We start from the raw sequence: 15,207 nt of genomic DNA, 5'->3' as shown, positions 1-15,207 counted from the left end.
AACTACAGTGACTGCACTCAAGGAAAATGCTAACAGATACAGAGTAGGTCCAAAGAAGGAAACTAAAATGATCAAGGGGCTCCTAAAATTGCCATATGAGCTTAGAGTATAAATACTAGACCCTAATCTGGAAAAAGTAAGACTGAGTAGTGTCATTATCAAAAATGTGTTTAATAAATCCCCAAAAAGAAAGAGTTAAAAAGAGTGATCATCCTTTTAAAATAGAATTAAGCCAAATAGAAATTAGGACTTTTGAAAATAATACACTTATGAAACTCCTTCCAAGAGGTTGTGCTGATAGGAAACATGGTGGAGAAAAAGAGAATTTGTACATGTTTATAAATATTGAAACCACAGGGGCACCTGGGTGGCACAGTCAGTTAAAGCGGCTAACTCTTGGTTTCAGCTCAGGTTGTGATCTTAGGGTTGTGAGATCAAGCCCTGCTTCAGGTTCCATGCTCAGCTTCGAGTCTGCTTCAGATTCTTTCTCCCTCTCCCTCTGCCCCTCCCACTCTTGTTCTCTCTCTCTCTAAAATGAATAAATAAATCTTTAAAAAATATATATATTGAAACCATAAATGGCAACTAAAAAATGTTGCAGTGTATTTAATCTCTAATGTTGATAATAGGAAATGCAGATTATTACAAGATACATCTCCTGAGGTTGTCATTGGCAACACATTATTAGTCTGGATGGGCCCTTATGAGTGAAGTTCATGTCCAGATGAACTTCCAACAAAAATGATTTATTTAGATGTAAGAAAAGAAGAAGAACTCATTTTCTTCTGTAACAAATATCTTGGCGGGGTCCATGCATCTGTGACAAGTATTCTTGGAAAATCCTGTGTATATTTTGCTTGCTATTTATCATGTTAAGACTCTCTTAGTAAGTCTTAGTCTTTACTTAGTAAGATTACCCTCCTTCTTATTAGTAAGATTATCACTAAGTGAAAGTTTCAGTAAGGTGTAGGCCATTCCATTTCCACATGTTATATTATAACAAGGAAGGGGGGAGAAAAATCATAAAAAATACCCTTCATTTAAATCTTGCCCTATGGTATAAGAACTTTTCAGTGCTTATTACTTTGAAATGTCTGTTCTAGAGAGTACAGGAAAACTATCATGTTCCCAAATGGAGAATGGAAGTTTGTAATTAGGACTCTTTATTTTTCAATTATCTTGAGTATCAGAACATAACCCTTAAAGATCTCTTGAAGTTACTCTCAAGGGAAAAGTATTCACATCATGTTCACAGACTGAACAGTCCAATCTCTTTTCATATTCTTCAGTTAACATGGCAGTAGGTAAAGGTGACTTCTTGAAATTTTAAACAAATATTTGTCATAATAAAAAGAGAAAGATCTCACCAAAAGAGAAATCTGAGTACCTAATACAGGTAATATTCAATGATTATTTAATGTTATCTTGAATAGAAAGTTGGGTGTCTTCGCTGAAAAGCCTTTCCGGTTCATGTTTGCTTCTTAGAGTTCTCAATCTTCAGTTCACTGAACTATAAAAAGAACTACTAATTACCATTGATCCTTGGGCAAAATTTTCTTAAAGCACACCCTTACATTTATTTCAGCCCCACATAATTAGTGTTAGTTAATCTTGATTGTTCCATTCCCCTGGCCAATGGTTTTTCAAGAGTGGACATGCCAATTCACTTCTGGCCAATGATATGGGGTGTGGGGGAGTTGGTTGGGAGACTGCTAGGAATTATTTCCTTTCTTTTAAAATGAGTCAAACTCAGGGGCACCTGGGTGGCTCAGTCCGTTAAGCATCTGCCTTCAGCTCAGGTCATGATCCCAGGGTCCTGGGATCGAGCCCTACATCGGGCCCTGCTCAGCAGGGAGTCTGCTTCTCTCTCCCCCTCTGCCCTCCTCTTGTTCACACACACTCTCTCTCTCTCAAATAAATAAATAAAATCTTTCAAAAAATAAAATGAGTCAAACTAAGAAATGGCTCCTTTTCTTTTCCTCTGGACATTATGTATCAATATGACACATGGGATTGCTACAGCCACCTTGCAACTCTGAGAAAAAGTAACCTGGGGATAAAGCTGATTCACTAAAAACAGCATAGGGGAGAGAAAGAAAGAACCCGGCTCTCATGTAATGCAGTTGAGCTGCTCTATCAAATAGGACAAAGACCAGTCCTGCTTTTAGAAATACTGTTATATTAAATAATTTTTCTTCTTGTGTAAGCCAGTTTGAGGCTGGGTTTTTAATTAATTTTTGTTGAAAACACCTAAACTAATATACATTTTTAAATGTTAATTCCACAGCGTTAACTATCTTCCAAGAATATAGAAAGGGTTTTTTTTTCCCCCCACACTTAAAGATTCAATTCAAGCCCTATTATAACTTTGATATAGTTTTGATAGTTCAGACACTTTTGTATTACATGCATACAAAAATACTTAAAAAGAATATTCTATAACCCAAAGGTTGTCTATATTTTATGCAGTGTGGAAACATTCATTACAAATATTTGATATGTTAATTACAAATATTTCTAGCAATTCTTTGAAACCAGGCCTGCAGGATTTTCCTTGGTAAAGAATTTTAATATTTATATATTCATTCAAAAAATAGTTATTGATAATTTTTACTGGTTGGGGGTAGAATGGTTAACCAAATATATTCATAGAGTTTACAGCCTGGGGGAAATGCAGACATTAAGAAATATAGGAATATATATATAATTGCCATAATGAAAACTGCTAAGGGAAATGCAAGTTGCTCTTCTATGCATGTAACATGAAAATTTTATCTAGTGTAGGGGATTAGGAAAGGTTCCCCTGAGGACATTTAAACCAAGACCTGAAGGATTATCTAATTAGGTAGTTAGATGTGTTAATCAGGCTGAGGAAGCAGCACATGTTGGGTGAGTTGAAGTTTGGCAAATTCAAATACTGAAAAAAACCAGTGTGGATTAAACACAGTGAGTGTGAAAGAGAACAGCCTAAAGTCACTGCAAAAAGATAAACAAAATATTTCCACAAACATTTTTGTGTATGAGTGTACAAAATTAGCTCTATAAATTTGGGCAATATTATATAAAGTCCATTAATGAATAATAATAAAAATATAAAAAGTTCATCACATTACTCTCAATATTTTTAAAATTTAATCATTGTAAAAATATGAGAGGGGCGCCTGGGTGGCTCAGTTGGTTAAGCGACTGCCTTCGGCTCAAGTCATGATCCTGGAGTCCCGGGATCAAGTCCCGCATCAGGCTCCCTGCTCGGCAGGGAGTCTGCTTCTCCCTCTGACCCTCCTCCCTCTCATGCTCTCTGTCTCTCATTAAAAAAAAAAAAAAAAAGAGAAAAACACTATTAACATGGTTACCATAGAAAAGGTATGCAAACTATAGAAATACTGCCTGTGATCATTATATATAAACATCCTGGTTATTATTAACATTCTTCTTTCTACCTGTATTTTATATTATTATTTTACATTATTCTATTACTCTATTCAGCCATTGATTACATGTTAATTTATTTTTTGCTTATGTGTGTAAAATTTTTCTCTAAAATTGTAAGCTCCTAAAGAGCAGAGGTTTCTCTTCTGCTTTCATATTTCCAAAAGGCCTTTGCATGACAGTTATTTAGAATTTTGGTTGACTTGGAAAATTTGAACTATGAATGAGTCACAGTGAACTCCAGATTCACAACTTGCCAAGTATTTCCTGAGGATAAAGAGGACATAAATCAACATTTGACACACAACAATTAGGAACAACCATAATAACTTCCCAGAATCAAATAAAGAATCCCTGGTCTGAGATTTTATTCTGTCCCCTGAGGCTGCAGAAAAATAATAACACATGTCATCTAATAGTAAAGAGAACAGCAAGACTTTCTCATTAAATTTCTGAACTTCAGATCAGGTAATAGGCAAGGCATTTACTTTTTTCCTCAAGTATGACCCAGGAATCCTCTTTTAAAATATTGACATAAGAGAAATTGAAAAGAAAATGCTAAATTACTAGAAAGTGCTTATCACTTCCCCTTCTATATAACACATCCAGCTGACTGGATCTATACTGGATCTATACCTTCCATGTCAATTCTCTTGGTGTTAGTGACTGAAAAAATTCATAAACTGCTAAGGAAACACTCTCCTGACAAGTATTTTGTGTATTTGTTGATGTATATATCACAGATACCAAACAGAATGTGCTATTCCTATGTAGTTTCTGGCAAAATAAATAATTAAATACATAAATATGTATTTTTAAAATGCAGTTACTTTCAATAAGCAGCCAGTGTTCTTTACTTAGCTTCCTGTATGACTGACTGGTATGAAGATTTGTATTTCAGTGGTATTTTGCAATCCAGTTCAGTGCGAGGAGGTATGATTAAGATATAAATGTCCTAGATAAAGGAGATCAACAATGTTCTCATTTGCAATTAATATAATCTGCATATTAAATAAACAAAATTAACATGTCCCAGAATCTTTCTGTCACATTTCTGAAGGGCTGTGTGTGAAAGAGGTAATGAATAGGTCAGAGTGCTAGATTGGATACAGAGAAGATTAAGAGCTTCTCATTCTCATTTTCCCTTCAAATGCTCAATTGCCTTATCACTGATGAATTAACTAAAATATCATGCAACCCAAATGCTATTTCATTAGATTTATACTTTTTTCAAATAGCCATTTTTTATTTTTTGAAGGTCTGAGTATACATTAAGTGGTTCACTGATAATTAATCGCTATAATAAAATCATCTAATTCCCAATAGTTTAAAGGAAAACTATGTAGCTGTGGAATCACATAAAATCATTGGATTTTAACTTCTGAATTTTTTCTTTTTTTTAACTTTTGAACTTTTAAAGAAATCTTACAAACTGTATATATAGTTTAAATGTTGTAAATATTAAATTTTGTCTGTATAAGAATACCTAGGATTCCATTATTGAATTTCATAATCTGATAGATCTACTTCTATTTTTATGAATGGATCAACAGAAATTTACTTCTATATTTGCATGAACACCCATTAATCAACTTATTATGTTACATCTGGCTACAGATAAAACTCTAAAAAGGAATTACAGCCAGAGGGGCACTTGGGTGGCTCAGTCGGTTAAGCATATGCCTTTGGCTCAGGTCATGATCCCAGGATCCTGGGATCGAGTCCCTTATCAGGCTCCCTGCTCCGCGGGAAGCTTGCTTCTCCCTCTGCCTCTCCGCCTGCTTGTGTTCCCTCTCTCCCTGTGTCTCTCTCTGTCAAATAAATAGATAAAATCTTTTTTAAAAAAAGGAATTATAGGGGCGCCTGGGTGGCTCAGTTGGTTAAGCGACTGCCTTCGGCTCAGGTCATGATCCTGGAGTCCCAGGATCAAGTCCCGCATAGGGCTCCCTGCTCAGCAGGGAGTCTGCTTCTCCCTCTGACCCTCACCCCCTCATGCTCTCTGTCTCTCATTCTCTCTCTCTCAAATAAATAAATAAAATCTTAAAAAAAAAAAAAAGGAATTATAACCAGAAAAAAAGCTTACTTCATAGCTATATGAATAATAATAACCATATTTCATTAAGTATACTGCAGGATTTAGAATTCAGTTCCCATGTATTTTCTCCTATACAATTAAACAGTTATGTACTATAAATGCAACATTAGTATATGAATCAAAGAAAATGCAATTCTAGTAGGTAGATTCCATTCTAAATGTTTATTTCATTTACTCTAATTAAGAGGTAACACATAATTAAAGCAGATAATCCAGTTCTAGTCACCTAGAACAACTCTTAATATATTAGTTATTATATTATTATATATATATTATTATATATATTATATATGTATATTATTATATATATAATATTATAATATGTACTTGCATCAAAGTACATTTTATTTAAAATTTATTTATTTATTTAAGATTTTATTTATTTAAGATTTTATTTATTTATTTGAGACAGAGAGAATGAGAGACAGAGAGCATGAGAGGGAGGAGGGTCAGAGGGAGAGGCAGACTCCCTGCCGAGCAGGGAGCCCGATGCAGGACTCGATCCCGGGACTCCGGGATCATGACCTGAGCCGAAGGCAGTCGCTTAACCAACTGAGCCACCCAGGCGCCCCTTATTTAAAATTTATTAAATAATTTCCAGAAAGACAGTCATGAATATAGCACCCTTTATCCTCATTAGTTTAGAGATATGCACATGCTCCCTAAGTTCCTGATCCACTTTAAAAAAAATTTCTTGAGGGTGCCTGGGTGTCTCAGTTGGTTAAGTGACTGCCTTCAGCTCAGGTCATGATCCCGGAGTCCTGGGATCAAGTCCCGTGTCGGGCTCCCTGCTCAGTGGGGAGCCTGCTTCTCCCTCTGACCCTCTCCCCTCTCATGCTGTTTCTCTCTCTCTCTCAAATAAATAAATAAATAAAATCTTTAAAAAAAATTTTTTGAGGGAATGTAGTTGGATCCTTGAACCTGAATTCCAGTTTACAAATATCACACATAAGGGTATGTATCTTAGTTTATTCTAATTGGGTACTAAGAATAGAGTCAGTTGGCTTTACTATGTTCCTTGATAATAAACTGCAACTCTACCTCAGTCATGCAAATTTTAAATAATGGAGAGCCCTGAGGGAGTTAGGACAAATAACACAATTCAAACAGATCTACACAACACTACTAAAAAATTGATTCAAAGGCCAGAAGTTTGTGAACAAAGCCATTCTCAGCTAATAAGCTGTATCCTTCCATGTTACCACAGTTTCACTATAAGTAATGTTAACATTTTATTTTAAAGATTTTATTTATTTATTTGAGACAGAGAGAATGAGAGAGAGAGCACATGAGAGGGGGGAGGGTCAGAGGGAGAAGCAGGCTCCCCGCCGAGCAGGGAGCCCAATACGGGACTCGATCCAGGGACTCCAGGATCATGACCTGAGCTGAAAGCAGTCGCTTAACCAACTGAGCCACCCAGGCGCCCCAGTAATGTTAACATTTTTTAAAAGCTGTTGTCAGCAAGAGAAAGATGACAGCTGACCAGTTAAGCAAATAGCAATAAAGAGAGACAAATGGTTTTGCCATTTTTAAAGAAGTAGTAAATACTGACTAAATCCTTGCTGCTCTTGTTGGACCAAAGGGTAAGGAACACAGGAGCAGTCCTAAACAAGAAATAATTGCCCCAAAAAAGATGAATCATGAAAGGCGAGGATTCTAAGTTTATGTTTTCCTCTAAAGAGGACAAATTTCTTAAGTTCACTACTGAAAATGCAGAAAGGTGAAGGTACTTGTCTCAACTATTTTATCTGATAATATCCCAAGTACGCAATCACAATATCCCAGGAGTTAATATTTTCTTAAAAGTGACATGATGTATAAGCAATAGAAAAATAAATTCATCCTTCCTCTCTATTGCCAGTAGCAGAAATGGTGGCCAGTAGCACTAAAGCAACTGAAATTTGAGATTGGAAATGAAGGTGCAATCAGGGGCTAGTAACCATCAAGGAGAAAGATGATTATGGGAGGATGAATGAGAAGAAGGAGGAGAAGGCAGGTAGTAGGGCCATAATGGGGCAGGAAATGCCACACTGACTTAGTAGTGAGGAGAGCTAAAACGATAACACGACATAGTTTCAAGGTGGTGTCTATATGCTATTATGTCCAACCCTGTCTTCAACAGGTCTCTACAACTCGTTCATTTCTACACATATGACCCAAATCATGAGTTCAGTGTGAAATATGGGAGTAACATAACCGACCTGATTTTTAAATTTATTTTATTTATTTATCTGAGAGAGTGAGAGAGAGAGCTTGAACAGGGGGAGAGGCAGAGGGAGAGGGAGAAGCAGACTCCCTGCTGAGCAGGGAAGCCGACATGTGGCCTGATCTCAGGATCCCGGGATCATGACCCGAGCGGAAGGCAGATGCCCAACTGACTGAGCCACCCAGGCACCCCACTGACCTGCTTCTTAAACTACGTTTTAAAACTCTTATCAAGATGAAGCCATAGATTCTTACTTTTTGTATATCTTCTCTTATGATTTGACACTGCCCCGTTGTACTAAAGGTATCACTCATTTTAGGTCCTTTTGTTTATTCAGGTTTATTTGATTATGAAAAGAAGTAGTGCAGAGAATATGCAAGAATCTGTCAATGGGTGTAAATAGGGGAGATACAAGAGTTTGTTTTTTGGGTTTTTTTTTTTAAAGATTTTATTTATTTATTTGAGAGAGAGAGAATGAGAGACAGAGAGCACGGGAGGGAAGAGGGCAGAGGGAGAAGCAGACTCCCTGCCGAGCAGGGAGCCCGATGCGGGACTCGATCCAGGGACTCCAGGATCATGACCTGAGCCGAAGGCAGTCGCTTAACCAACTGAGCCACCCAGGCGCCCCGGGGAGATACAAGAGTTAAGGCAATTGTTTGACACCTTATAGATCAAATGATTAACTGGATATTTTTCCCCCCCCTTTCTGCTTACAGTAGTGTATAAACACACCCTACAATCTGTTTGGCACTGGATTTTTTTTTTCTATTTTCAGGAATAAATTCTTGCCAACTTGCTTTACCTTATCTCACCTTTTTGAGATGTGTGTTCAAGGTTGTTTGACATTATTGTATCTAAGCCAGTGTTTTTTAGATAGTATGAAGGATTTTTCAAATGTCTTGATAGTTTCCTTAAATCATGTAATTTTAAAGTTGCATCAGTCATTCCATACATATATATATATATGATATAGATATATGTGTGTGTGTATATACATATATATATTAAGATAAATAAAATAAGACCTGGAAGAGATTTGAACTATATGAAATTTCTGGTATTCAGTCATTTTTAACCAATAAAAGGGGCAATTTTATATGGGTCCCACTAGTAGTTCACACTACTGTATATTTTCTGTAGTTATATTTTAAAATAATTTATTTTTATTTTATATAAAATACCTAAGTTGTGGGCTGCTGTCTTTACCCAATGATAATGTTACATAAATTACTGAATGCTTCAAAGTAGACAGTTTTCAAATATTGAGCGGTAATAATTAATTATAAAATCTTAAAAACTTTGCAAAATAATTCAGAGACATTTAAATACATTTTACTACTGGCAACTAAGGGGAATCAGTTAAAAGTCAAAGTTTAGTCATATAAACTATTGGAAGAAAATATAATGTACAGAATCCAAAACAGCAAGTATCTCTCATATGTCTTTGATTTGGCTTCTCAACTTGGATTTCAAATGTGAATGTTCCTGAAATGTTAAGGATTCAAATGCTTCATAAATAATGAAACCATATAATGAATATATGATTCAAGAGCATGAAAAATTTCTTGCTATTTTTCCCTAAATATCAGTCCATTACCCTAACACATCTAAGCCCACAGTACTCCAAAGACACAATATCCTTTTTAAAGACTACTGGAAATAACTGGACACAGCAACACAGAAGCATCTTCTTGGTCAAGGTACTGGTTTTCATGTTTTCCTACACTTGTTGAATAGTGTTAAGAGGGTTAGGTCCTATTTAGATCTTCACAAGGCTTCTTTAAATATAGTGGGAAACTTTTTCAATATTTAATGTTTTCAAATGCATTTCACAAATTTAGCTTTCATTTATATTTGGACAAAAGTAGGATGTAGAGTGTTATCATATAAACTGAAAGTCTATTTTTTTAAAAAAAGCCAGCAGTTATCACTACCAGCATTATCACTGATTCCAGAAATTATTAAAAGAAATAAAGCTAAGCAGAAAAAATTTTTGGAAAAAAGTACAAAACCTTTACCTCATACTTATTACATTTTTAATTCATATCCATTTGTTTTAGTTGTTTACCATGTCTCCTCTAAATTGTAAACACCATAAAAGTAGAGAATGTTTGTTATATTTTGTACATGTCTATGTGTATATTTATGTACATGTGATATGTTTATATATGCACACATGATATAAATTCACAATAGATATCATGTGTATATATAATACACTATATATGTATATATATTATGTGTGTATATAATGTGCTACTGGTATGTTATAAGTTAGTATAATAAGCACTTCTTGAATTAATGAATAAGTAAAACTTTAAAATCTAGTCTATAAGCATTTATTTGATGCTTTCATCTCTTCTACAGTATATCCCCATGGCATAAGTTTACTTCAAATGAATTCTCTCCACTATTTAACTTTTTATTTACCTTCTGATTACTATCTCAAATTATCTCATAGGCCTTCTTGAATAGATATGTAATGAAAAGTAAACTCCGAGTTCTTGGGTGGCATTGTCTTTTGGGCATTGAACTCTTGGTTTTGGCTCAGGTTGTGATCTTAGGGTCATAAGATCAAGCCCTGCGCTGGGTTCCTTGAGATTCTCTCTGCCCCTCCTGCCACATGTACTCTCGAATAAATAAATAAATAAATCTTAAAAGAAAAAAGTAAACTTAAAATTTTCATTTACTCCAACTTTTCCTCTTTTCTTAGTCTCTGTTCTTTGGCTTTAGGTATATGTTACCATAAGCTAACAGACAAATGTTGAGGGTCTACATTGGGCCAGGCAATGTGTTTGGCACTGGGAATGCAGAGAGCTGTCTATTTAACTGTGGGCCATAATTGTAAACAAATAGTTAACCATACAGAGAAGTGCCGACAGAAGTATATATAATGCTGAAAAACAACTGAGGGTTCTAGAGGGGAAGGGGGTGGGAGGATGGGTTAGCCTGGTGGTGGGTATTGAGGAGGGCACATTCTGCATGGAGCACTGGGTGTTATGCACAAACAATGAATCATGGAACACTTCATCTAAAACTAATGATGTCATGTATGGGGATTAACATAAGAATAAAAATAAAATAAAATAAAGAGTATGACCGCAAAAAAAAAAAAAAAGAAGTATATATAATGTTTACGTGATATTTTTTTTTTAGAGAGAGAGAGTGGGGGAGGGGCAGAGGGAGAGAGAGAATCTGAAGGAGGCTCCACGCCCAGCCCTCAATCTGGGGCTTGATCTAATGACTCTGGGATCATGATCTGAGCTGAAATCAAAAGAGTCGGAGGCTTAACCAACTAAGCCACCCAGGCACCCCTGTTTATGTGATTTTTTTTTAACAGGATGGCTGTGCTTCAGGAATAATTAAGACATAAGATGTGAGGTAGGAGAAAAATTTCACAGTAATTTTGATTAGAATCTTCAAGGAAGATATGGGATTTCATCAACTGTGAGAAGGAATTTTCATTTTAGGAAGAAGAAACAACTTGTACGTGGGCAGTCTCCCTGACATTCCCTTCATTTAGTTCTGCAATGGTACCAGAAAACAGTAGAACCACCAGACTGCTCTGGTCCACCCTAGTGGTTCTCAATCGCAAATTTTATCATTTCTTCCTTGTGCTTAAATTTTTACTCAGCTCTCTTAATAAAGTTCAGAGATTTTAATCTGATACAAAAGACCCTCCGTAGTCTGACGATCACTCATTTCTTCTCATGATTTCCAACATCTATTTCCCACTGTATGTTGTGTCATCACCTTTGCAAGGGCTGCCTTCTCCCAGCCCAGGATCCCTACCTCCTTCTCCTCCAACTAATTTCAAATAGTTTTTTTTTTAGACTAAACTCAATCATTATATGTTGAGAGAAGCCTTTATGAGATTGAATGGGTATCCCCATAGCATTGTTTATACTTATTTTTTCACATTTGTCAGATTGTGCCATCAGGGTGTGGCCTCCTGCCACTAAAGTATCTATATTGCTGCTCACAATATCTCTTATTTCTGCATCACCTGTGGGAGGCACCAGATATAGGGACTAGTGGGAAAAAAAAATCTATACTCTGGGATAATTTAATGGTTCTCTAGAACCTCAAGAAAGTTAATGTCCTCCATATTAACTAGCTAATAAGTCTTTTGAAATCACAGAATTCAAAAGGACTTTAAGGCTAATGCAGTGTTTTTAAAATATTTTTGACCGTGACCCACAGTAAGAAACGTTCTACATCACAGCATGGAATGCACACATAATCATATATCTAAAACAATGGTTCCACAATACAATACTTAGACTTACTAGTTATGATATGGTAAAAATATAACAAAATTAATATCAGATATTACTTCACAGTTATTTAATTTAACAAATAAAAAAACCAAAATGAATAATACCAAAATAAACCAAATACTAAATCAATAAAATAGCTTCGTGCTTACCCACAAAATGATTTCAAGTCCCATTAATGGTGACAACCCCTCCTCCATTTATGTTAGTGTAAACTCTCCACACTTTACATATAAAAGAAGTGAAGTCTTGGAGGTAAGTGACTTGTCCAGACAAATGAGTGCAAAGCTGGATCTAGAACACATCTAAGCCTCATGCTAGTACTCTTTCAACTACACCACAGTGAGAAAAATAGAACTTCTACGAAGCTATATCATCTAATTTGTTCATTCTTTGAGACTGAGACTCTTGGCCCTTGAGCAAAATACCTTTACTAAGGAATTCAACGAACCCACTGCCAACCTTTTTATCTCTATGGTACAATCCACTTTTTTGACAGAGGATGTGTTAAAAATAATACTGATCTAGAATCCAATTAGAAGAGATACTTAAAATCCTCAGAATTATAAACTCTGGATCAAAGCTGTTGAGGCTTCAATAAATATAGAAATTTCATGTGTCTGTAAAGATACTTTTAGGGTGGGAAAGTGAGTGAATGGAGATGATACCAGAAGTTGGGAAGAGGAAAATCAGACTGACATAAAAGCCATACCACAGAATTCTGAGCAAAATGAGAATGAGAGAACTTCAAGTGCTTTGCCAATTCTTTAAAACTGAAATTGTTAGCATATCATAATTATATGAATGTTTGTTATATATAAAAGTAATTTTTCTGTCTGCACAGTTTGTCTTACTCTGTCCTTATCTTAGTGAATTAGAAATAACACTTCCAGGGATGCCTGGGTGGCTCAGGCAGTTAATCGGTTCTTGATTTTGGCTCAGGTCATGATCTCAGGGTCTTGAGATCAAGCACCACATCAGGCTTTGCACTCAGCAGGGAGTCTGCTTGAGATTCTTTCCCACTGACCCTCACTCCCACTTGTGTTCTCTCCCTCTCTCTTCTCTCTCTCTCTCTCAAATAAATAATCTTCAAAAAGAAGAAATAACACTTTCTCGTATTTAATAAGAAGTATATATCTCATGGGGTGCCTGGGTGGCACAGTTGGTTAAGTGTCTGACTTTTGATTTCAGCTGAGGTCATGATCTCAGGATTGTGAGATCGAGCTCCATGTCAGGCTCTGTGCTCAGTGTAGAGTCTGCTTGAGATTCTCTCTCTCCCTCCCACCCTGCCGCTCCCACTTGTTCTCTCTCCCTCTCTAAAATAAATAAATATATCTTTAAAAAAAAGTACACCTCTCATATTTAATAAAAAGTACCAATAATATGCTATATCATGCTGTCCTGAAAGGGCCTTTGGGGAGAAGCTCTATGCATGAAATAGATAGTCTTCCTCAGGCTCATGCTATTATTTCGGAGTAATTTAGGAAGGGCAAGAACACTCATTATCTAAGAGTGCTGGAGCCTTCAGGCTTAAAGTATTATACTTCATTGAAGACAAAATCAAATGACTGTACAATTATAATGATCACAGAAACATGATTAAGTTTGAAACATCAGTCAGCAGACCACATGGGAAATTAGTGTCTATAGAGAAGTCAAGAACCTCTTTGAGAAGCAAGGTTATAGACTAAACAGGTGTTTGAATGAAATCACTCATATCAAATACTAGTTATTCATTTCTGAGTGTGTAAAATGATAGCCTGAAATTACCTAACTGTATATACATATACAAATCTATTTACCTTAAATTCATTAATTGATCAATTATTTTGGAGTTCAATTATGAGAAAATGTCACATACACTGTAGATTTTAACTCAATAATTATTTAGATATTTAGATATGAATATTTTAATTTTCATCCTTTATTCATGATACATATAATCTTACTGCTACCATTTAGAACTAAAAATGAAATTCCAATAAACTCTCCTTTTATATTTCAAGTTTTCCCAGAATATACTTCACAAAGCAATATAAGACAAAAATTTATAGCAAGCTATTGATCATACCAAAGAAATTAAACTACTATAAATTAATCTTTTGAAGCATAGGTTTTTCTAAATGTTTTAACATAATATAGATAAATATATTACTGCACATCATTTCTATTTCTATTATTTAGAAAGAATCATGTTGGCTTCCTTTTGTTTAAAAAAAATTCTTGTATGTAGAAATAGCAACAAAATAAACTTTAACCCAAAATACAGTAACACACATAAAGAACAAACAAAAAACCCCTTTATTTTTAAAGCACTCTCCACCAGCCAACATTTGACCTGTCTGTCTCAGGAGTTGTGAACCTCTGCCCCTGATGGTAACTCTGACTGAGAAAAGCTGAGTACTTACCCGTACATCATGGACCCAGGACTGGGGCAGCTTCTATCCAGTCACCATCTGATCTCTATCAGCCAGGTCAGGGCTGGGAGGCTGGAAAATAATGAGAGTCACTGGCAACAAGAAAGAAAACAAGCCCAACGGGTTTAGTAACTGAGATCTGCAGTCCTGATACAGCGTGATAAGAACATGATCGATTTTGTACCAGCTAGTTCACAGTGAAGTAATTATAAGTACTTCCTAGCACAGAGAAGCTCCAAGCAGTGGATGGCACACAACGTGCAACTGCTGATGATTCAGAAGACCACACTTTTCCAGTTGGGGAGGTATGATCGGCATTGAGGTGTGGCCCCAATTTGTTTAAAACAACAACAACAACAAAACATTAGAGTACATCAATGGTACATCCTTCTTCATGAGAATTGTTATGTCTCTTCCCTTTGAGGGAACCGTGAGGTATGGTGGTGTGGTAAGGACCTGAGCTACAGGCGAGGCAGGGCGCTTGTCTCTGCCACCTTGGTGGTGTGACCCTGGGCAAGCTGCTTAGCTCGTTGGGACTTATTTTGCTCAAAAGTAAAATGGCAGGACTGTATTAGCTTTTTCTACTGCTGTCCATTTTAGTTCTAAAGGTCACAGATTTTATTGAAAGAATTTTTTACCCCTCAATGCAGAAGAAGAACATTAAAAAAAAAAAAAACAACCTTTTTCTTTTTCATCATCAAGAATAGCTTAGGGATGCCTGGCTCAGTGGGTTAAGTGTCCAACTCTTGATTTCAGCTCAGGTCATAATCTCAGGGCCCTGTA

General features: G+C 35.9%; 1 protein-coding gene across 1 annotated transcript in view; it reads right to left on the bottom strand.

Moving 5' to 3' along the window:
• Positions 1–14,423, bottom strand: part of LOC118010867 (transmembrane protease serine 11F) — a 63,019-nt gene extending 48,596 nt beyond the window's left edge. Inside the window, exon 1 of the mRNA XM_035005577.1 lies at positions 14,416–14,423. Within this exon, the coding sequence (XP_034861468.1) occupies positions 14,416–14,423 (8 nt within the window). The remainder of the gene's footprint in view (positions 1–14,415) is intronic.
• Positions 14,424–15,207: the final 784 nt, after the last annotated feature.

The sequence above is a fragment of the Mirounga leonina genome, unplaced genomic scaffold (genome assembly GCF_011800145.1).
Source record: "Mirounga leonina isolate KUSES-001 unplaced genomic scaffold, KU_Mleo_1.0 Mir_129, whole genome shotgun sequence".
NCBI lineage: Eukaryota > Metazoa > Chordata > Mammalia > Carnivora > Phocidae > Mirounga > Mirounga leonina.
Note: the sequence above shows the minus strand (reverse complement) of the source record. Positions and strands in the feature narration are given on the sequence as shown.